The sequence below is a fragment of the Homarus americanus genome, unplaced genomic scaffold, assembly GCF_018991925.1.
Source record: "Homarus americanus isolate GMGI-L3 unplaced genomic scaffold, GMGI_Hamer_2.0 scaffold48220, whole genome shotgun sequence".
Lineage (NCBI taxonomy): Eukaryota > Metazoa > Arthropoda > Malacostraca > Decapoda > Nephropidae > Homarus > Homarus americanus.
This window is the reverse complement of record NW_024755060.1, coordinates 1,450,605-1,474,600: the sequence shown is the minus strand read 5'-3', so window position 1 is coordinate 1,474,600 and position 23,996 is coordinate 1,450,605. Positions and strand designations below refer to the sequence as shown.

Genomic DNA, 23,996 nt, shown 5'->3' with positions numbered 1-23,996 from the left:
ACTCAAACAAAATTATTTTGCGTTTAAGTTAAAATATCTGAGCCTACTAGCGATTCCTATGTGGTTGGGTTAGAGATGTAACTGTGGAGCTCTAAATCATCTACAGTAATGTGATAAGTGTTCACGACAGATTTTTGTCATTCAGTATTCCATCGTGAGTGACAATAAAAGTAATATTTAACATTACTATACAATCAGGTAACTACCCTTCTCACTTTTTATCACTCCTCGTAGTTTCACTTAAATAAATACCTTTGTGCATCTTGAAAATGCATTTATTGTAACTAATAATCCATAAAAAAGACATTACGGATCACTCACCTGTTACCCGGCCCTGGGGTGGCGGTCAATTTGCGCGCCATTTTCAGTCTCCTTAGATGACCGGGTGTTCATTTTATCGCCGCTACGAAAACTATTCTCATAATTTTCTAAATCAGTATAACGTTTCTGCTGCCGTTACTATTAAGAGTGTTGTGTTGCTATTACTATTATAATTATTAAACTTAGTATAGAGGGAAGTCAAAATAGACGAAAATAATCTGTTCAGCCGTTCCCGTTGGTTACGATCAGGGTTTGAAATATGGAAAAGTCACGGGAATTAAATTAGTCGTGGTAGTCTTAGAAATGTCATGGAAAATGTATAAAACTTACCAATCAGGGAAAATTCACGGGAAACTAGGAAAATATTGAATGGTAACTTTCCAACATTAAGATATATATACCAACAGATAAATGGGTCCTTCAAGATCATAAGAATATATGTTTAATGCCTTTATTTTCTATAATTATAGTGTAAAGTGAACATGCCTGAAATCCCATATACCTGTTGGTATATACATCTTAATACTACACATACAAGGTTTTCAATGTCATACTTGAAAATAGTTGTCACGTTTTCTGATACGATTTAGAGAATTGATAGGGATAACTCACGTAAACATGATATTTTATTTACCGGCGCACCAGTGACCATGACCACCCTCCATGATGCTCCATAAATTCATCAATATAATACAAAGTAAACAGCTTTGTGTATGAAAAAAAAGGAAATTAAAAAATCCAGTAGTTGTGGGCCCAAATATTAACTCGACTTACTCCACATAACTAAGGATGTTTTTACAGGTGTGACTGCAGAAGTTAGGAGCCCCAGTACAAGTAATCAGGTGACAAGTGTGCCCCGTGACCCAGCACAGATTGATGATCTCCCAGCAGAAGGGAAGTTCACCATTAACTACGACCTTGGAAATCAATTCCACTTTGAGAAGCTTCTCCCAGATGGCACCAAAGTTGGAAGGTAAGTTTACTCTGACGTTTCCTTGTCAGATAGCAGCACCATATTTGCAAATGTATCACATATTAATAGTGCACCTGATGTGCAGTTAATAATCACATTGTTTGTTGACCATCAGACTGGCAAGTACTGTATACCACATATCTTGGACAGTACATATTATGTTGGCCTATAATCTGCCACAAAGTACCAGCCAGATTGTTCAGTGCACACAAACTGGTTAAGGTTCTGTACTTATATATTCATGTAATATGTGATGGCATGTTAAAAAGTTACTTTACTGCATCACTCAGAATGACATCATTATTGTATATTCTAGTGTTCGTTTACCACAGGACTTTGTTTCTTGCAGGCATGGCTATGTGGACCCTCTGGGGATCCTACGAGTATCCCACTACTCATCAGGCCCTACAGGACACACCAATCGTCAGGAGAGTCGCTGGGTGGGCACACGTCACCCCTACAACCCCTAGTACATCTTCCTCTTACACCCATCAGCCACAAAACACATCCACCATCAGGAGAGTTACTGGGTGTGCACGTGTCACCCCACCCTACCTCTTCAACCCTCTCTCATCCTTCACATTCTGAATATTCTTCAAGCAAACATAGGAACGCTGCTTCTTATAGTACTACAGTCATATTCTCATGGGCATGGAGAGAGGCATTGTGTAAATATGAAGCCATGCTCATACAAGATAGAAAGGAAACATTCTTTAAGGTGCTTGAATTCTTGTGATACTGACAACATAGAAAAGTGCCACTAACATGAGATAGCAGCCATTCCTTGAGATGCGAATATAATACAGTACTATATTCATCAAGTGAGATGGCGAGACAGTCATTATATCCACAGTGGAAAGACATTACTTAAAACAGAAAGGCAGATATAATGTAAGGAGCAACAACAGTCATGCTGACCAAACCATCAAGTATTTCAAGAAAACAAAAGTGTGTTTGTTTTTTCCAAGTGTGTTGAGAAGTGCTACCAAATTAACTATCAACAGACTTAAACCACCAAGAAGACTCTGACAAGATACTATATTACAACAAGCAAGTTTCTTTAGAGGTTCCTTCCTTCACCACATTTCTTTATCCTGAGTACCTTTTTTCAGTGATCATACCTCCACAAAATTAAAATCTATCTCTGCTTCAAATATCTTGTCTGCCTTCATTAAACTTATTCCTCTCTCTGCCAGTCTTGTTGAAATGTTATAAATGTATACATACATAAAACTGCTGTGCAAGTAAAATGCAATATATGATGACTGTGACACTCCTGTGAAAATAAGTGTGTAAGAATGACAACTCGTGAAATAAACGTGAAGTGCATAAAGTTTAATTGTAAAGAATGTTATAAACTGCCTTTAATATGACTGAAAATCTCAGTAAGATACTGTACCCATATCATGACAAGTAAACCCAGCAAAATATTTATAGTTTGATAGCTAATCCCAGCATAATACTGTACCTGTAGTTTGACTGCTAATTCCAGCAAATCATATTTTGCTTAACTGCTAATCTGAGTAAAATATTTGTATACTCAATGCTAATCTTGGCAAAATAATTGTAGTAGGAATAAAAGGTGCCTGCAAAATGGCTATGGGTTAATTATTGGTACTGTATATGTAGTGTGGATGCTGAGGTCCAGGCAAATTATCCATAGTATCACAAAAGTAGTCCTTACAACCTCACTGTACGGTATGACTGATGAAGTGACAGTTTAGTGTGTCTGTCTTGACGTTGTTGTGCTAATAAAACAATATTACAGTATGGCCAATGAGGTCTCCACAGACAATATGTGCAGCTACAATTATAAGGTGACAATATAATTCCCAAGTGTAATTAAAGTGACTGCAGTGACACCATAATATAGTAATAGTATTTGACAGTGAATATGGTGTCAGGATGATGAAGTGATTAGTTGTAGTAAAATAATGAACTACTGTATGCTATAGTGTCAGTAAAGTACTGTACTGTACTCTTACTAATGCATTAATGTTGAAATACTGTAATGTGATAGATCGTATAATGACAAAATTACGGACTTACTGTACACTACGCTAGGATAATTGGAAAAATTAATAGACTACTGTACTGTTCTATTCAACTACCCAAATACTGATTGAAAACTGTGAAATGACTGGCAACAGAGTATACTGTACTGTGATGCTAAAATACTGCAAGAAGGAAACTAAAACATTGCAAGTACAGTATACAGTGTAACACGTTGCTGACTTAATGTTTAAAAAATAACAATTGGAATGAAGTGATAATTTTACAAGTGAACATACAGTATATCTCCAGAAGTACATGGAGACTTCCTTCTTAGCACAGTGGCTATTGACTCTTTAGGGAGTCGTATGAAAGATGTGTTTTTTACCTCAGTGTAATTCACTCGTATGTATTAAGAAAATACTGTACTGTAGTGGGAATTACTCTGTTATACTGCAAATTCTTCTGTGATCAGCACATTTGTGTATCATCTGAACAAACATATGATCACCAACATTTCCTTAATATCTAGGTAAATAAAATCTTTTAACAGAGCCATTAATACCAGAGGCTTGGGTCAATTTTTACATACCGGGTACTACAGTATCTTTGTTTTTAATTTCATTTGTGTTTCATGTGTTCCTAAATCATTGTCCTGTCACTTAATATTCAGTGAAAATAGTTTTTGAAAGTCCAAGATTTAGTGCAAACTGTATTGTTAACTATGAGATCTACTCCCCCATTTTGCTGTACTGTATGAGGTTTACAGTGTTCAGATAGGCTTAGTCCTAATAGGTTACATGTTTAACTCTGCTTCTGACATGTGATACAGACTAAGGAACCAAGTCACATATGGCAACACAGGGTAGACCCCAAGCTTTCTGGCCATAGGCAAACTCCATGGCTTGTTAATAATGCTGCAGATACATCTAGTCCTCTAGACAGATCATACTACAGCTTGACCTCTGGTGGTGAGTAATAGAACATTTTCTCTTGTGATTGGTGATACAGAATGAATATGAGTATTTTAAAGTACTAATGTACAACTTCATCAGATGGTTTGTATGATTAACTCATGCTGAAACCTATTTCCAAAAGTTTTACATCATACTGTAAATCATTCTTAAAAATCTGCATTAATTTGTACTTTATGTTGATGACAGTTTGGTCCAATGTCTCATGAAGTTAAGGGTAATATAATTAACAGAATCAAGGGGCCTTAATCTTCAAGCTTTAAATACTAACAGTCATTAAGTACGTAGTCAAGACTAAATTGTTTCCAGGGTCATGTGTCTGACTCACTGCCGTTATAAAGGCGAGTCCATCTAGTGTTTTCATCATCTACAAGTTAAAGCTCTCTAGCCACAGTTAACCTTCTACCACTCACACTTCAGTATCCACTCCTCCAGTACTTAACACCCCTGTACTGTCATGTATTAAGGCTCATGATAACCTTCACAGGGAACAGAGAAACCTTACCCTTCTGACATTTCATTATGGTACAGCACCTCTTTAAAGTGGGCCAGCTGCCTCTATATAATGTGGCCTCCTAGTGCTTACTCCTGGTCCAACAGTCAGAAACACTATTTATTGTGAATGTTGAAGTGCTCATAACCTCGTGATGGTAGTACAACATAATCTGCTTTATGTGCCATTTTAACCAACCAGTTACCCATATAAGCATCGGTTGTAGTAATGTAGTGTATTGACTCACGGTGATAATGACTCTGACTTTGTATTATATGTTGTAGTTCACATCTAGGATAGTTATTTGTGCTCAGCCACACTGTAAACAAAGAGTTAAATACACCATTACTGTACACCTCGTAGATATAAAACCTCGGATTAAAAGTTACATTATCTTTCACCATTTAGTAATACTCTATGCATGTGGTGATAGTTAAAGCAGATAATAAAATGATAATCTTATCACATGCAGAAATGACATCACAGCTGCTCTTGTCCTATACATTATAACACTACTGCTGGTGTGGTATACAACTCATGCATCTATAATAGAGATTGATGTTTGTATCAGGAGAAGTATATGAAATATTAGTGGTCATAACTCATTGTACTCTTTCTTAACGTAGAATTTAAAAAGACATCGATTATTGAGGGAATGACAGAGAATCATGGTGAGTGACGTTACCGGTCTCAGATGAGTCGGTGATTGGCTATCTGAAGTTATGTCCGTGTGTGTGTCAAGAGGTGTTAACACTTTCTCTAGTTAATGGTCATTGTGCTGTGTATCTCCCTATTTTAGTTATTTGGGGCAGCTGACGAGTAGAGCACAGAATAACAACATGATATCTTAAGTATGAAAATTAAGCTAATTGTTTTTTGGTTATTCTAAACTAAATTCCACATTATAATTTGTGTAATGTATCTGCATTATCTAAATTATAATATTATAATACAAATTAGTAAACATCACAGTTGACACCCAACCATGTGCTAACAGTCTCATCTGATACCTGACACATTATGTCTGGTACAGTGAATATTGACACATTATTACATGATGAGTAGTACTCTAGTAGTAGTACAATGACCAATGACACACTAGCAATACATATTATTCAAGAGCCAATCACTGGGGTAACACAACACATACTATAACCAATCATGTGGCAAGAGTTTACATGCAGAAACTAACATCACACTTAACACCCAACCACAATGCAACCCATTATTTCCCGTCAACCATAAAGGCTGACCACATACCTCAGTGTCGCACCTAATAGCCAGAAACGGCAATAATTTATGTATGATGTCCAGTTACACATGATATCTAAGACAACATAATTAACACTTTAAATAAATCTGAAGTTTTAACATCTGTACTTCATAAAAATAATCCAATTTCAGTTTATGAATTTTGGTAACAACTTCAAGGTATAGTAATTTATATACAGTAGTTTGTTTTCTAATATAAGAATTGGCATCATAAATCACATCACTCCTTTGGGAATGTACAGCAAGTTGATGGCACATTATCAAGTACCAGTAGTCAGTTGTTACAGCAATTGTCAGTTTTGTTTTGCTTTAGTTCTGTTGGTGGTATTAGTCGGCAGTTCTCTAACTCTCAGGAACCTTTTTTTTCAGTTAATGCGGTTTTTTTGGAAGTTAGTGTTTGGATTTTTGCAGTTTGTGTTTGGATTTGCAGTTAGTGTTGGGGTTTTTTGAGGTTAGTGTTTGGATTTTTTTGCAGTTAGTGTTTGGGTTTTTTGCAGTTAGTATTTTGTTTTGCAGTTAGTGTTTGGGTTTAACATATACAGGTCAAGGATTATGTGTTTTTTCTCTCATGGTTTATGGAATTCTCACTCATGGTTTAGCTGTAGGAGTAGTGTAGGTCGGGGGGTTTTGGTGTGCATATACACTAGTCCAGATCTTTGTAGTAATAGCTGTATAGGTCAGTTTCTAGTATACTCTATTAGTTTAGGTCAGGGGCTCAGGTCTATTAATAGTATAGGTCAAGTATTCTGGTGTAGGTGTAGGTCGGTCATGGGTGTTGGTATGCTTGTGATGTTGGTCAAGCGAAGAAAAGTCAGACAGGTTTAATAACTCATACCATAGGGAATTTTAAGGCGGTTTTTTGTGATTTTTCCTGATCTGTCTTGACCAATAAGCAGCAAATTTCAAGTCATAGTTTGGGAGAGAGCCGGTGAACTGACGTCCGATTAACTGACAGTGTGATAAACAGAGAGGCAAAACAAGACTGACATTCCCATACTCGTGCACTGATGTGACCTAACATTACAGAAACAAAGTATACTGTACTACTTTAGCATACAGTAAAATACAACAAACTACAGTATATTTTCCCCACAATAAAAGGCTGTATTTCAATTGGTTATATGATGAAATTTACAGGTAATGAAAAAAAAAATTCAAGTGGTGAATTAAGGTCGTTGACACGTTGAGATCGTTAGGTGTGGTAAGCTGACACCGTTTAAGGGTTAGGAAAATAAGAGCTAATGTATGGGTTTTACTAACTCTGTGATAACTGCTCCTTATTTGACTAAACCTGTACAAAATGTTAATAATAAAGGGAATCAACCCAAACAGTGTTATTATTTCCCCTGTACTGTACACGGCAATGAATATAGTGTACAGTAAAGTGCACTTGTTGCCTGTGGTGATGAAATAAAGGTGAATGGTGATGAAATAAAAATACTGTAATTAATTCTGATAACAGGTACAATATGGACTTTTGGGTCATCATGTATAAAGCAAGAGGGCCTTTTAAAATACCTGTACAGCCATTTACATACCTTTACATATCATTACTGATACATGTAACCCAGATGCCTCCATGTTGATAAAACTGTAGTGTACCTCACGAGAATATTTTACCTGAATGGATCAACAACTCTCAGCTCCAAAGGCTTCCATGAAACTAAAACACAGTGGAATTTCCTTTATTGAATCCCCATACCTCTAAAATAGTAGGTACGGTTTATAACTGTTAATGATATGGTATATAAAATCCTATACAAATGGAACAATAGAAATTTGTTATATTTACAGCATAGATTAAGTTGGTCATACCTAGAATAGTGAGTTTAGTACTAGTGATTAATCTTTGGAATATATTGTTCACTTCTAACATTTCCTTTTAAAAAATACTACCGTACATTATAAATAGTAAAAAAAAAAATAGTCAATGTCACTGTGGTCGTCAGTGAGAGTCGGTGGGGCGGGTGAGGCAGTGGTCCAACAAAGGAGTGACTCCTCTTGAGATCATCAACACCCACCAACATTATTAATGCTCTCAAAATATACCTTAGTCTATTAACTTGTACAACAATTCATAATAACTTGATCATTATTAGGGCAACAAATAAGTGCATTTTTCACTACAATTTAATATTTTATAAATAACTCAATAAACTAATACAGTACAGTACAGTACATGGTATAAGCTGATAATCACAGCCAAACTGAGTTGCATGATCTTCCAAATAAAAGTTTTCACTTATTTTAAGCCCTGAGAATTTGAGCTTTGCTGAGCTTCTCTCCCCTAAATTATTATTAATTAATATAGACTCAAATTAGAAATATGTAGTACAATGAAAGACAAAAGTCGCGTCGTGAAATTTGGCGAAAACATCCGATGAGCTAAACTTTTGGTGCGCTCTGCCTTGTTGCAAGAGTTATATTTAATCTTCAGACTAAATCGCGACACGACTTTTGTCTTTGATTGTGCAGAACTGTAAATAAATAAAATGAAAAATTATGATAAGAACAGAGATAAAGTGCACATGACTAATAAATGTATTTTATGTATACATGTTCTGAATTGTGATGAACACCTTTTGTACATGATCTACCACCAGTCACAATGGTACAGTACAGTTTGTCTAAATACTACAGTAAAACACATAATGTATGTCGTGTATGTACTCACACATTATCAGAATAGAAACATTACATTCAGTATTATCTCTTTAACAATATATGTCACTAACACTTGAAAATTTCCTCACTAAACAGACAACACGTTCAAGAATTACCGATCTAGTCAATTAACACTGAATATTATCGCAAAGTAAAATGTCTCACAACCTGTACAACAAAATTACCATTAGCATCTTACCCATTCCTCCCCTACCTGAAGACTAGTGACATAACACCCAACACAAATCCCTGAATATTCACGGGCATACGTTCTATTAACGGCCAGGACTATAAATCGGCAAATTCCATTAAAATAAAGTATTAGTTAACCTTTATTTATGTAATATATCTCCATGTATATGAGAAATAATATGTATTTTACAGTGTTAGTAAAATCAACTCTAAATATGATGATGCAGGAAGCTGGTGAAATAATGTGTATGAGTTTGTTGGTTGTGTTGTGGCTTACAGTAGCTGCCCGTGATTTTCAAACCTACGTAAGACACAGTTCCGGATACATTCAGCAAGACTGTCGGTCATTGAGATGGTGAATTGTATTGATATATCGAAAATATTGGCTAATGAAGTATTCTGGTTACTGATGGGCCAGAGTTTAATGTATAACCTTTTGTCTTGGTTTTTATCATGATTAAAAGAATGTATCAGCTGTCTCTCCAATCCTGACTTAATGAAGAGATAAAGGTGTAGTGGAGCCATATGACACTGTGCACCCTCACAAATATTAGCCACATCTTACACCACAGACACACAGTAGCTTATTACAGTACTACACTACACTACCTCCAAATCACTAAATTTTACTGCAGTATTTGTTGATGAATTCATTATTTCTACCACTACTGTCACTGGCGCAAATGGTAAACAATTTTAATCATCTTGAATTTACTCAATTTTACTGGAAAACTAAAGCACTAGTTGCCTCCTACTTACTCAGCCTCTAACAGTGAAGATGGACTTTTCAGGACACTGCATCTCCCACCATGGCCTGTGTAATCTCTTATAACTGAAATGAGAATATCATGTACGAACAGAGAACAATTTTTTGTTCTTAATGGCTTGAGACAAAATTTGAGCTGCAATAAACTGTCATACGTCACATTAACTATCCTGTTCAGGCACCTCCCAAAAATCTCATACTCATCTCTACTGATGCATCACGTCACATGATTCAAAATGCTGTACATGTACTGTACTGTGCTGCGGCTACAATTAACACCATCACTGTCTTGTCATATCACCGAGAAACACAATCTTTTCTCTTATTAATCCAACAAAGAAGAAAAAATACATGTGCACATAATTATTTTATTATAAAACTGAACATATTTTTAAATCTTTTAATGCTGCCCGAGTCATCTCAGAAAATACATTAGTAACTCTTGTTGCTAAGTACTGTACTGTACTGTAGTGCTTAATATGAACAAGTCACCTGAGTGGGAGTCACCACACTACTCACACTGAATCAGTCTCGGTCTGTTGTTTGAACATCAATAGCTGCTTTATTGTAAACTAAGTGGAAGTCAAGCTGATAATACTTTCAATCTTTACACTGAGAGAACTTTCCAAGCTGGGACGAGATAAGTGGTGGTGGCGGCGATGGTCGTGTTCGGCCTCTCTCAGATCTTCGTGTTTCAACTCAAGAAGTTGGTGAGCATGCAGGTGGCTCTCACTTGGTTCCTGTTGGTCTTGGTGATGTATACTTGGACCAAGATCATCACAGTCTTCAAGATTGTGGTGGAGTTCATCCTGGGGATGCATGTTTTGATCAAGCTGATCATGTGACTGCAGCTGCTGGGAATGATGATGGTGATGGTGATGATGATGGTGTTGGCTGGACAATGGCAGTGAACTTGTTTTAAAAAATTGTTGTTGGACAATTTGGTCAAACTGTAGGTGGTGATTTTGTAAGTGGTCTTGTTGTCTGAGGCTCTCATGTAATTGATCTGTCTGCTGCAACTGAGTGGGTTGTTGTGTCTGATGCTGTAATTGATTTTGCTGTCTTGAAGATTGTTGTAAATGATCTTGCTGTCTTGTAGTCTGATGCAAATGACTGTGTTGTCTGGAAGGATGCTGCATAAGGATACTGCGTAATCTTGAAGGCTGCTGTAACTGATCGGGATCTGTAACATGCTGTAAATGAGTCTCATGTCTGGAGGGATGCTGCAAATGATCATGTTCTTGAGGCAGTTGATGGATGTGGTCCTGTCGTGGTGGTTGTTGTAAATGATCATGGTGTCGTGATGACTGGTGAAGAGAGGTATGCTCCTGCTGCAGAAGATCTTGTTGATGATTTGGCCGCTGAAGATCTTGTGATGACTGCTGCAGATGTGACAAATGCTGTAAACTATCTTGAGACAACTGCTGCAGAGTGACTTGCTGATGTGACAGTTGGTGCAGGTGGTCTTGTGAAGGCTGTTGTTGACGGGATGGATGTGAGAGGTGTAATTCTTGTTGTGATGGCTGCTGCTGTACGTGAGTCTGTTGGTGGTGGATGTGGAGTTGTTGGGTGTAAAGAGAATCATCTGAAGAGAGGATGTGAGGTGAGGGGTAGCGATAAAGAGGTTGATCTACCGTGGGAGGGACTGAGGGAGGCGAGGGGTAACGCTGTAAAGGTTCCTCTACTGTGGGAGGGACTGAGGGAGGTGAGGGGTAACGATGCAGTTGCTGATCTACCGTGGCAGGGACTGAGGGAGGTGAGGGGTAACGCTGTAGAGGTTCCTCTATCATGGGAGGGACTGATGGTGAGGGGTAACGCTGATGAGGTTGATCTACTGTGGGAGGGACTGATGGTGACGGGTAACGCTGATGAGGTTGATCTACTGTGGGAGGGACTGATGGTGAGGGGTAACGCTGATGAGGTTGATCTACTGTGGGAGGGACTGATGGTGACGGGTAACGCTGATGAGGTTGATCTACTGTGGGAGGGACTGATGGTGACGGGTAACGCTGATGAGGTTGTTCCACGGAAGATGGTGGTCCTCGACCAACAGTGTGTTGATAGCCAAGACCTTCACTAGAGCTATTATCTGTCACAGCCAACACTGCCGTTAAAAGTTTCATGGGATCAGCTTCTTTGGTATCACCCCGGAAAGATGTGTCAGTCTTTACATCCTCCGGGGATTCAGGTTTTAGGGATGAATAACTACACCGGCAATACTTTTTGTGGGCCTTAAGCTGTCGCTTTCGGAAAAATGTTTGATCACAATCTTCGCACATATATTTGTCCCTAATATGTTCACTACTGTCATCAACATCTGGGTCAGACCCTACACTACCTCGTGCAGTTCTTTGTACTGTATGGTCTGCTCTCATGTGCAGCACTAACTCCTTCTGACTGGAGAAGCCGAGGCTGCACGATGGACAACTGAAGGAAACATCCTCCACCACATGGTGTTTGTGCATGTGATGCTCATAAGACATTTTATCCAGAAAAACATGATTACAAGTTCTACATTCATAAAGATCATCACATTTATCATTCTCAGTGGCAGGCACACTATTACTGTGAGTCCTGATGTGTTTTGTTAGAGTTCCTCTCTGATTGAATGCAGCACCGCATTCTTCACACACATAAGGACGTTCACCTGTGTGTATTCTCATGTGTGAGATCAGAATTTCTTTCCTCTTAAATGTACCATTACACTCTTCACACTGAACTGCTCCTTTCCTGTCGTGAACACGTTTCTTGTGTTGTGTCAAGTATTTAGAGTTGGTGAAAGTGGACGGGCACTTATTGCATCGGTACGGTCGATCGCCTCCATTGTGGACCATTTTATGAATCTCTAATTTTTTAGCCTGGTTAAACCCTTCACCACAAATTTTACACATGTGTTGTAATTTGATTTTGTGAAGAGCAACGTGCTTCCTTAGGTTCTCTTTCTCACGAAACTTAAATCCACAGTGTTCACACTCCCACGGCTTCTGATTGGAATGGATTCTTTTATGACGTTGCATAGCTGCTCTCTGAGTAAATGACGAATTGCACACCTCACACGTAAATGGCTTCTCACCCGTGTGCCTCCGTCTGTGACTCTTCAAAGTGGACAAGAGCCGGAATGTTTCACTACATTCGTTACACCTGTAAGGCTTCTCCCCTGTATGTTTTCGTTTGTGGGTGGCCAACATGCCGGCTCCATTAAATGCAACATCACACTGGTCACACTTAAAAGGTTTCTCACCACTATGCAGTCGTTTGTGTACTTTCAAGCTACCAGCTTCAGTAAAACAAGTTTTGCACTCATCACAACTGTACGGTTTTTCTCCAGTGTGAACCTGTAAAAGTAGGAAAAATGTCAAGACAACAACTACATTCAGTTGGCACACAGTAATGTTATTGTGACCTTCCACTGCCATTATTACTTTACTACCATGTGTGTGTAAACCAATTTAATCAAAGTATCCCTGGCTGTTATCCCATGAATGACCCAGAGTTCCACTGAACCTGTCTTACCCAGTTAAACGTGAGAACTGCTGATGATTACTCTCTATACTAGTGGTGTAGTTATTGAGAAACAACTTGTGTACTATATTTATAACTACCATGTAACTATCCATACCCTTATCGATGATTATATTGCTAACGACGAGGTTTGGCACTGAGAATGTATGTTACAACCACTGCTGATAAAGGTTTGTTCTATTATAAAAAATGGAAGAATAGGAGAATTAAACTGTGATATACTTTAGTTTTCTTGTAGAAGGGTAAAAAAAAAACTGATACTGGGGCAGATCATAGACAGACATACACATGACAACTGGTATATCACTGACTGTCTAGAAGCAGGATGAGATATGAATAATTTTATCAAGAGACTTATGACACTGCCTCAAGAGCATTAGTTTATATAAGAAAAGAAAAAATATTAGAGTTGTTACTTTTTTTACCTTCTTGTGCCTAATAAGCATGGCCTTAGCTGAGAACATTGTGCCACATTCATTACACCTGAACGGTCGCTCTCCGGAATGACTCGACTCGTGTACCTGGTGATGGTGGGGAGCATTAATACCTCTAGTTACTAATTCACAGGAAATATCTACAGTAAACATATGGTTAATTGGAGTAAACTAATATATTCTTCACAAAAGTTTATTTCTTCTGCCAAACTCTTGTATGTGTAATAGATGATATACCTGAAGACCAAAAAATAACAGTTTAGATGGACTGAGGTGTGAGTACAGTACTGGAAAGCCAATAAGGTCAATGAAGGTCCAAGAACAGCTAGATTGTGTAATTGTTTGATTAGTGGTAGCCATCAGTGTTAATAAAGAGCCTTTCTACAATCTGTAAACAAGAATGTTGCAATTAATAAGTCCTTTGATCAACATAAGTGTCATATAATGTGAGTGCACAGTTCAACACCTTAACCCCTTCACTATGGGGACAACACTTTGGCTCATACAGGACAAATATATTCATCAGAGAAGGAACCCCATATGCAAGTGGTTCATGATACATCAGATATAAAAGATACATTTCAATACAAACCTTAAGTGATTCTTCTTGGGGAAATGTTTCATTACAATGTTTACAAAAGAATGTCTTTTCAGAGGTTTGTACAGGATGTGAGGACTTGGGTTCAGATGGTTCTACTGCTAGAGGATCCTTCTTCTGTTTCCTGCTTGTCAGCTCATCAGAGTGGACCTGAAAGGAAAATTTTTACTTCCAAAAGAAAAAAATTTTTCTTGAGGAACAAGTAATGCTCAGGAACACAAACACCACAGTACAGTACTTACTAACAGGATCCCAATATATTCATCCAAAAAATCTGTAATTAAACTTCCATTTTATACATTATTGTGCTTTATATTGTTTAACATCACTTTAGTTATGAAGTACAGTACTAGTATCCCCGTTAGCCACAACTCTTCAATACCCGGAATTGAAATTGATTTGGAATTTTTCTGGAAAAATTCTCTCCATTATGGGTCTGTGAACGAGTTTCCGAGGTTGAAAATCAGATGCATTTTCTGAGAACATTCTGGAAAATCTCTCTCAAAAAAAATTTCTGGTTCTGGGAGCAAATTCTAAGGATGAAATAATGCATAATTCTAGAAAATTCCAAGAAAATTTTCCCAATACCCTGAAAAATTCCAGGGATGTGGGATTTTTCCAGATTTGAGAGTCGTCTCATTACCCGGAAATCTCTCATTCCCGGAAGAGCTCTGCACCAATTAATCCGGCTAACAGGAACATCCCCTTCACATTATTTGTTATTTATGGGATATTAATGTTGTTTTGAATGAGCTGGGTTGTGTTTTAACCTAACCCATACAAAACTCAAGGACTGTCTGTACAGTATTGCAATGCATCTATAAACTAAATGAGAACTGTACAACAATTTCAAATGGATATTTTACAAATCTCTGAAAGTTTAAAATTAATATCATCAAAATAAAAACATCATAAGTCCAAATAGTTAGTTATTGTGATACATCTCATGGTACCTGAGATGATGACTGCACTTATGTCTAGGTTTATAATGACAAACTTCTCCTCACCAGATCCAGGGTGTCATCTAATGTGTGGTGTGATGACAGAGCCTGAGGAGTAATGTCCAGTGCAATGAGAGAAGGCAGTTGATGTGTTGAGGGAGGAGGGGAGATGGTAGACACATGGGTGGGTGGTGCCTGGCTCATGAGTGAAGGCTGTAATGGAGGTAGCTGGTGGGCCGTAGGGGGAGGACCAGGTGAGAGGTCGAGTGCTGATGATGTTGGAGGAGACCGCTGCATCTGAGGAAGGAAAACAATTATTTTCATGGGAGCTCAATTTAAGTACTACATGTAATGCTATATATAAGTGGATTGAAGAAAAATGGGATAATTAAGGTCAAATTATATAATATTCACAAAAATAAACTATATTCTTCAATGTAAACAAAGTCAATACTTCTCAGAGTGTCTGAATCATTAATGCAAAATTTCTTCCAAACAATTGTTATTGGTTATCAATGCTCCTCAAGTATCAAATATCCAATTCTAACACCCAGAACATCTGCTGGATTACAATGACTGTATGATACAGTATTAATGGCAGATACTGTACTTCATGATCAACAAAAACTAGGGATACAGTATTTGAATACAAAATGTACTTGTAATGTGATTTTACAAAAATCTTTAGATGTGGATTTTAAAACAATAGCAATTCCATCTTCAAGTTCATGTCTTTGACTATACAGTATATAACTGCTCCTTTATACCGAGCAACTTGTAAAAGAAGAACAGAACTTACAGACGAGCACGTCGGGACGGATGTGGGCGGCTGAGCTACAGATATGGAGGGAAGGTGTGCTGAGAATGTGTCTTGGATGAGATGTGATGGAACAGTATACTGGAGGGAGGTGATGAGTGTGTCAGTGGACTGGCTGCTCCCCACCAGTAGGTTCCCTCCTGACCCTGTGAGGTTCCTATCCTCACCTGGGCCACGACTCCATGACCACTGAGGCGAGTCTGAAACTTCACGTCAAATATTTAAATTAATTAATAAGAAGTAACTTATATTTTTCTAAGTGGCAGTAGTCTCACCTATCATTACACATTTCAAAAACAATATGTGTACATTATCCCCAGGAATATTAATTATACAACATAACAAACATAAAGAGCATCAGGTTCTTGCCCAGGAAAATACATAATACGTACGTAAATTATATTCTGTGTGGGTTGGTGGATCAGGAGCTAGAGTATAATTGCGGTAACATCCGCCCGGCTCGAATGTCTCGGCAACGCGGGTAATTTCCTGAAGCAGTTGCCCTTTTGCTCGAGCATCCTCTGCAGCCTCCAGCGATGACACAGAGGATCCCGGCACAGTCACCAGGGAGCTGCTGCTGTTGCATAGTCTTGAGAGATTTTCAGGATCATTCTTGATCTGAATTAAGTCATAATGCATGGAGTCCAGAAGACTGTGTCGGGCGGTAACGTCTTGACCCTGGATGGACGGAGAATTAGTTACCTTCACTGGACTTTACAGCTGAGAGGCATCATGGTGTTTACATATATCTAATAACAGCCACAGGTAATTAAAATGCTATTATTCTTATTTAATTAATACAGTATGTTATTTTGCTCTCAAATCAGCATGTGCTTCAGATGAGAAACTTAGCTTGTCAGTGAGAATTAGCTAAGAGAGAAGCTCACAAGTAATCTCTTATATCTGGATAAAATATCTTAACTTCATCATGAGTCAATTTAACCTTAAGCAAAAAATTAACCACAGACACTATAAACAAACCTATGATAAAAGTCCTACAAAAACAATAAATAAAAGGCCAAGAATGGATGACTATGTATCTCCCCAAGAACCAAAGTTGTGAGGAATATCTAGAGATCATTACCTTATATCACACAGCTATAATTAAATCATAAGACAAAATAGTTTCAGAAAATTTAACAGCAAAATATCTCTGTAATGACACATAAATAACAAACATTACTTCAGAAATTCATGTTTGTTTTAAACTATGGAAGCTTTGTGTTTAAGGCCTCTATAAATATATGATATAAAATTGGTAACGTCCTGTAGCAGTGGGAAGAACTGACCTGTAGTGACTGGCGCCACGAGGAAGGTCGTGATGTGTGGTGGGAGTAATAGCTCACTGTTGAGTCTAGAGGCAACACATCATCAGGCTCCTCTGTGCCTAAGTCTTGGAAACGTTCCCTCGTTCCCCCACCCAAGTCCACCATTTTGTTGCATTAGACGACACGCAGCGAAAAACTCGACAAATCTGAAAATAAAATTTAAAAAAATAAATAAATATTTCATAAAGTTTACAATACATGAAGCAAGTTTTACAATTATTGCTCTTCCTGTCATTTACTACCTTTCATAGAGTGAGAACTGAGCATAATATTACTTGGGTTGTTAGTGGATGCAGTTGATTCCTGTAAGACCACACCTACAGAAGCCTAGGTGTCTGAGGGGATGATTCTTGACCATTTGTTTCTCATAATTTGTCTTCCTTGGCCAAAACTGAACTTAATACCGTGTTCTTATCAGTGTTTGTCTACTCTCCTCTCAATGGTCTTCCACAACATTTCTCAATAAGCTGTTCCAATATCAATAATCTTCTGGGTGAACTGGCATATATAATAATGGTTCAGTCATTTATAGTAACCAAATATAAGATTGCCCGTCTATGATTAAGAAGGATTACCACAATGATAAAAACTTCACTGGTTTAGTTATCCTCTGAGAACACGTTAAAATAAACCATCACTCAAATAATCACAACAGGTAAGAGTTTAAACATAATCATCATATCTTTTCATATATTATAACGGCATCAGAATCAGAGATATAAGCCAACTGATATAACCAATATATATATCCCGTGAATAATAATATCAAATCAAACTAGACAACTGATAATGAACCAACAGCTGACTATTTAAATTTAACTGGGCATTGTTTACTTTTCAATGGTTATTCAGAATTGAGACAAACATCCAAAATATCATTGAGAGGTTTGAATACGACATTACCTTTCCAATAAAGTAATTAGAAGGCTGTAAGTGGAGTCCCTGAGCCCAGAGGTCCAGCACACCCAGGAGGAGGAAGTCCGCTACTTATTTACCTCCTCGACCCACAACAACTCTCTAACATCATTTACTCCTCATACAACTCTTATTATATATTACTAACTTCACAATATACCATAAATTAATAATTACTAAATGATATAAATATTAAATATCTTAAAATATCATTGGAATAATATTAAGTAGGAATTTATTTAGCGAGTGTGTGAGTGTTAACGTTGAGTTGTTTACTAACTGAACCTGGCAGCTCAGACCCTCACCTTAAGAGTTAATACTACCTCTACCTCACACCATGGACCTCCTAGACTCTATAATGAGCAAAATGGATAAGCCGCCGAGCATGAATGATAAACATAAGAAACTAATAAGAGGTAACATTTAGTCAGCGGAGAGGACAAAGCTTAATTAAGTTCGATGTGGAAAAAATATTTGGGTTTTGAAGTTCAATTTTGCCACCTGCCTGAAGCACAACTTACCACGATAAAGTACCAGGGATTTGTTTAGTTATAGGCCACCATTAGATCTGGCACTAGTTCTTTCTTTTGATTAATGTTGCTCCCTGCATTCTTTAGTCAAATAATATATCTTGACTGACGAAACTTAACTAATCTCCTTTCAGAGTTAAAGACAGTTGAGTTATTTAGATCTACAACCATAATCCTGAACTCTAAGTCCCATACCAACATGAGAAACAACAAAACACTATTTCTAAATAATGAAACCAAATTGATCGCACACATTTATGATAGTTTTATTAGTTATAAGAGAAATACAAGAATATTTTTCAATGCAGGAGATGCTACAATTTTAATCTCAAAACTTCTAACGGAGTCAGTAAAACTGTATTTCTTAATGATACTATTCAATATATTTTTCACTTTATGATAGGCGTTTGTAAAAAAATTTACCTGCATATGAGACATTTTTAATTTATTCAAAGATTGAAAACTGACTGGATTTTTGCTCTGAATTATTCTCAGGCATCAAACAAGTCATCTGATCCAGACTCGATCATAAAAAGTGCTTTCAGGATCAGTCATGCCTTTTGCTTTTTTCAGACAACTCTTTTTTTGTATAAATTTCTTTGGAAAGGCAGATGTATAAATTCCTGAGTCTTTTCGAATGTACAGTAGCTTATCAGTGATCACTTTGCTTTCCTTACCTTGTGTTACAATATCAGTTTCTTGTTTACAGAGCAACAGAAAGCAGTTGAAGAGGCCAAAAGCAAGGAAAGAGAAAGATTAAACCAATTCAGAAAGCATGTGAGTTTTTTCTTTTCAATAACACAGTTCTACTTTTTTGTTATAATATGTGAAATAAAGAAATATGGAAGTGTGTATCTGTTCACATCTTATTAATACAGACTTAAATTCCTTTTATTCCAGATTGAAGAACGAGTAAATAGATTTATTCAGAATGTCACCCTAATGAAGAAGAAATTTGAACCAATGGAGAGAGTGGCAAGAAGCATTGTGTAAGAAGACTACTTTTAAGCTAGGATTGTCCTCGGTAGCTGCAGTAATCACAGTCTTATCCAAAACACCAATACAGTATTACCACACAACCTTTCATTATCACTTCTATCTCTCCACATATTGCCCAGCCACACCATTAACTCTATCCAGAAGTTGTCCATAAATCTAGCTCCATAATTACTTCTCAGAGATAGATAAACAAGGTAGATATATATATGACCTTTCCCTCTCCATGCTTTTATAATGATAGAATTTTCAAAAAGTGCCAATTCAGAAATAAGTAGAGTTGAGTGTTTGATAATGTATTGGATTGAAACTTAAGATGTTTTTTTTTGTGTGTGTTTGGGTTACATCAATAAAACCCATAAGTGAGCTGATCCTAAAGTTCAAGTTTTTGTAAGATGGGCTAATTAAAAGTTTCAGTATTCCCTTTGAAAAATTTGTGTACCATTACGTACTTTAAATTAATTAATGTTCTTGGCTGAATCGGTTCACTATAAAATTTCTAACTCTGCACTCACAACTCTTACTTGCCTTGATTAATTTATACCAAGATAAATACTGTTCATCATCGTGGGGTCTGTCCATAGGCGTGACGTAGCGGATGTTGCTGGCCTCACCACCTATGCTTTTGGCAACGAGGATGTTGACCGTCATGTGATGGTGTTCAAGAAAGAATACCCACTGACTGAGGATGAACTGGAGGCTTATAAGAATGGAGACGAGTGGGACCCAGAGAAGGCAAAGGAAACAGCACTACTTGTAATTACACCAGAAGTTTCCTTAAGTAGAATTTGACGACCAGGTTTATATGCATGATGATATGGGTGGTAACAATTGATAATATAAATGAGATACAGTATATAAGTAGTAAATAAAACCAAAACTAACAACAACTTAGCGTCTCCTGTTTTACTGACATATCAGAAAGAAAAACAACAACAGGAGGACAAGGTGAGGGCACAACAGATGAAGAAGGACCCCGGCTCTAGCAAATTCATCGAGAAGTACGAGCGTTTGGTGGGCAAAGAGACCGGCAAGGAATCGGCAAGAATCTTAGAAGTTAATAAACAGTTTGGCTATGGTGCGTATGTATTGCTAATTATTTATATTAATTTTCTGGTAGTGTTAAGGCAAAGCCCACCAAGTTGATGGTAGAATGGAGAGAAAAGAATTGGTTAAGAGTGTATAATTGGTGAGAGAAGAGATGGCGTGGAAAGATGGGACGAGAGAAGTATTGGACGGGGTAGAGATGGACTTCTAAGAAGCAATAATGTGCATAAATGACGAAAATGTAGCAACCAGTAGTTTTGAAGTTCAACTGGGTGCCAGTTAGAAAGAATGACACTGAATGTGTTGAGAGAGTTTGTGGCTCTTGATTCTGGCCATCCTTTGCTGTAGCTGAGAAAGGCTGGCAAGAATAAGCAGGAGGTAATGCTGTGATCTGTTGGTAACAATGAAGTACAGTACAGTATAGGTAAATTATGTACCTAGTTTATACATTTTAAGATACAGTAATAAGCTTTGCAGCTCATGTTCAAAGGTTACCTTACCTGCACCAACTACACATAAACTCTATCCTGTGATGGCTGAGTTATTACATCAATAAACTTGAAGGACTCACACACACAAACAACTGTATTGCTGAGCGGATCTCCAGCTTTAGCAGGGCAGTCCACAAAAACTATATGGTATTTACCCTGTATTCTAATGTATATTATGTTATCCAGTTCGCAGTGAACTAAAGAAGGACAAAAGAACTATAGAAGAAGCATTAGCAGATATCAGAGCCAAGAAAATGAAGCGTGAACAAGGAGAACAGGAAGGAACAGAAAATGACACCCAGAGCGGAAATGAGGCACAGCCGTAACATTTATTGGCATTAGTATGTTGTTAACTTCTTTAAGGTATATGCCCTTTATATACTGAACCTTTAGATACCATAAGTACCTTTAAGTTATGTTGAAAGTTTTCAACATTTGTGAAGAGTGAGATTTTCAGATTTTTCTCCAGAATGTTCCATGAAGACTATGATTACGTATTTTAGTATAAACATTAATTGGACATTTTGTCTTTTGGATCATTCATGTGATTTATATTTTTAGGAGGAATACAGAATAAAGTTTATGAGATCTGTATTCAGGTAGTGAAAAACCCTCCAGGTAGTTCAACTGACTTTATGTTCAGGTGATATAAGTTCCACTATGACTGAAGGAAGATTATACCTTGTACATCATACAATGATTGGTGAGGTCGAGTATTGTACAAGAACAACCAAAAGGTGTGTTTTTGTGAACAGGTTGTAGAAGTAAGATAGTTGTACAAGTTAAGTTACCAAGATTGATATTAACCCTCCAAACACCTTTTCCTTAAGAGGGAAGCTCAGATAACACCATCCTGATAATTATTTATGTTCCCAGTTCCTGTATTTAAGGAGAGTTGATACTTTTAAAATAATATAGAAGAAAATAATGCCTGATTAAACAAGATATGCAGTAGTAAGGCTCAGTGTGGTGTTGAGGCCCTGAACACCTGCTCCATTTTTCATAATTTAAAATGTTATGACTTAATTTCTTTGCCTTAAAAATTATTAAGTGTTTTTTAATGGTTAATAAATTTATAATGGAGCAGGGAGTGTTTCAGGGTGCAGTAATTAACAATAAAAATTATATTGTTTGTTGATCCTTGTGCAGTTATTTCAGAGTTTAAACAGCAGTCTATTAGATTGTTAAGTATAGTTTTGTCTGTACATCTGTCCATAGACATAGCTAAGCTACATGGTGTACCTATATAGCTCAGATCGGTGGTGCCGTGCGAGTATCTCCGATCAACCATAAATGTGGTCATGAACCTGTTGGTGTAGCTCGTGTTTTGACTCATTTAGTGGATGTTAACTTTAATAAAACAATATTAGTGAAATAACTCAGGATAGCTCTCAACTCTTGGATATATTTATGGTAACATCTGCCATTATGGTTATTAAACTCAAAATCATTTACTAATTTCTGTGGGATACAATTATTATATCATGTAAATTTCTGAATACTATATAATTTTACATCAATGGGCCATGCATCACTCATACATGGTCTCCTACACCTACAAATTTGACTTTCATTCTCGCCAGATAATATTGTACAGAATAATTAAAATGTTAGATATAAGACCTTTTTCTAAAACACCTTTTTTTAATTATAAGTTTGAGATGGTTATTCTGATGATACAGTTGTTTATTAGTATTGTAGTTAATGTTAAGAGAAGGTAGTTAAAGAATTGTGTGGACACCATTACACTATACAAAGTTCCTTATGACCAACTACTTTTCAAAATCTGTTGGGATCAAACTCAAGACTATACAACCCTACCATAACAATTCTAACCTTTAATAATGGGTCTAAGAAACTACACTTACTAATGAAGACATGCAACACTACACGACTCACTCATCATCTTAAAGACTCACCTCTATTATGAGAAGAAACTAAGTGCCTAGGCTCATATGTTGTGCATTAGGCAGCGGAGTCAATCTTTTCCTACCATCAAGGCTTACCGGGATATGTCCAAGGATGTATTACTCCTGTGATTTTCAGCTTGTTAGGCCAGAAACAGCAGTTCGTCTTTGTTCCTACATGTCACAGATGGTGGATTGACACTCTGAAAAGGAGATGCTTTTGGGAAGTGGGAAGCTTGGTGATGTGGTCACTCATTCCCCTCTAACAGTTACAAAGCTGGAACTAACTACTGCAGCCATGTGTCTATAATTACAAGCCATGCTAAAATATGTAAAATATAAAGTAAGAGTTTAAAATTATCCAGGATTTACAAAGAATCTGTAAAATAATAATAATGGTAAAACTATGAGATGTAAAGGATAAAATCATCCTTAAAGTTGACAGAAGTACAGGTAAGTGGCTGTAGCTGGTGTGTTGCCACTGCTAATACAACTAGAGTAGACAAAACAAACCCAACACTGGCATCACAGTTGAAGCAGTTACTAGCATGACATTTGAAGCAGTTACTAGCATGACAGTTGAAGCATTTACTAGCATAACAGTTGAAGCAGTTACTAGCATGACAGTTGAAGCAGTTACTAGCATCACATCTGGAGCATTTAGTAAACAACAAAGCACTATTACTGGCTTGAGCAATGTGAAAAATACTAATAAAGATAGAAATAGGAAAATGCAATACTTCTCTCTCACAATTAAGGATTATAGTTACCCAGACTGCTCCTGAGTTCTTCACTCTGGCTAGTTATTACACAAAAGTATATG

At 37.1% G+C, this 23,996-nt stretch overlaps 3 protein-coding genes across 5 annotated transcripts in view; 2 read left to right on the top strand and 1 right to left on the bottom strand.

The window, feature by feature from the left end:
* Nucleotides 1-7,354, top strand: part of LOC121856351 — a 70,896-nt gene extending 63,542 nt beyond the window's left edge. Inside the window, exons 5-6 of the mRNA XM_042351860.1 lie at nucleotides 1,123-1,294; nucleotides 1,644-7,354. Coding sequence (XP_042207794.1) covers nucleotides 1,123-1,294; nucleotides 1,644-1,764 — 293 coding nt within the window. The 3' untranslated portion in view covers nucleotides 1,765-7,354. The remainder of the gene's footprint in view (nucleotides 1-1,122; nucleotides 1,295-1,643) is intronic.
* A 342-nt stretch (nucleotides 7,355-7,696) lies between these two features.
* Nucleotides 7,697-23,971, bottom strand: LOC121856349 (PR domain zinc finger protein 15-like). 3 transcript variants are annotated; one of them, XM_042351852.1, is made up of 8 exons: nucleotides 23,273-23,971; nucleotides 17,249-17,433; nucleotides 16,352-16,637; nucleotides 15,942-16,165; nucleotides 15,209-15,439; nucleotides 14,196-14,351; nucleotides 13,595-13,690; nucleotides 7,697-12,982 (listed from the first exon to the last, which is right to left on the bottom strand). In XM_042351852.1, the coding sequence occupies exons 2-8, from the start codon at nucleotides 17,390-17,392 to the stop codon at nucleotides 10,220-10,222; spliced, it is 3,900 nt and encodes a 1,299-aa protein (XP_042207786.1). In that variant the 5' UTR covers nucleotides 17,393-17,433; nucleotides 23,273-23,971; the 3' UTR covers nucleotides 7,697-10,219. The 3 variants fall into 3 exon arrangements, with proteins under 3 accessions (XP_042207786.1, XP_042207785.1, XP_042207788.1); XM_042351851.1 differs by lacking the exon at nucleotides 23,273-23,971 and adding an exon at nucleotides 18,191-18,370; XM_042351854.1 differs by lacking the exon at nucleotides 23,273-23,971 and adding an exon at nucleotides 17,563-17,897.
* On the top strand, nucleotides 18,452-22,886 carry LOC121856352 (sperm-associated antigen 7-like). Its single transcript, XM_042351861.1, has 6 exons — nucleotides 18,452-18,618; nucleotides 19,442-19,509; nucleotides 19,633-19,721; nucleotides 20,313-20,484; nucleotides 20,650-20,806; nucleotides 21,453-22,886. Exons 1-6 carry the CDS (start codon nucleotides 18,540-18,542, stop codon nucleotides 21,590-21,592), a joined length of 705 nt encoding a protein of 234 aa, XP_042207795.1. The 5' UTR covers nucleotides 18,452-18,539; the 3' UTR covers nucleotides 21,593-22,886.
* Nucleotides 23,972-23,996: the final 25 nt, after the last annotated feature.

Coding starts and splice junctions, on each gene's coding strand:
- LOC121856349 (XM_042351852.1), bottom strand. CDS start 17,392: ATGGTGGACTTGGGTGGGGGAACGAGGGAACGTTTCCAAGACTTAGGC. Junction 16,638..17,248: donor CGTGGCGCCAGTCACTACAG/GTCAGTTCTTCC, acceptor CCGTCCATCCAG/GGTCAAGACGTTACCGCCCG. Junction 15,440..15,941: donor CCGTCCCGACGTGCTCGTCT/GTAAGTTCTGTT, acceptor TTCCTTCCTCAG/ATGCAGCGGTCTCCTCCAAC.
- LOC121856352 (XM_042351861.1), top strand. CDS start 18,540: ATGGACCTCCTAGACTCTATAATGAGCAAAATGGATAAGCCGCCGAGC. Junction 18,619..19,441: donor ACATAAGAAACTAATAAGAG/GTAACATTTAGT, acceptor TCTTGTTTACAG/AGCAACAGAAAGCAGTTGAA. Junction 19,722..20,312: donor AGAGTGGCAAGAAGCATTGT/GTAAGAAGACTA, acceptor GTCTGTCCATAG/GCGTGACGTAGCGGATGTTG.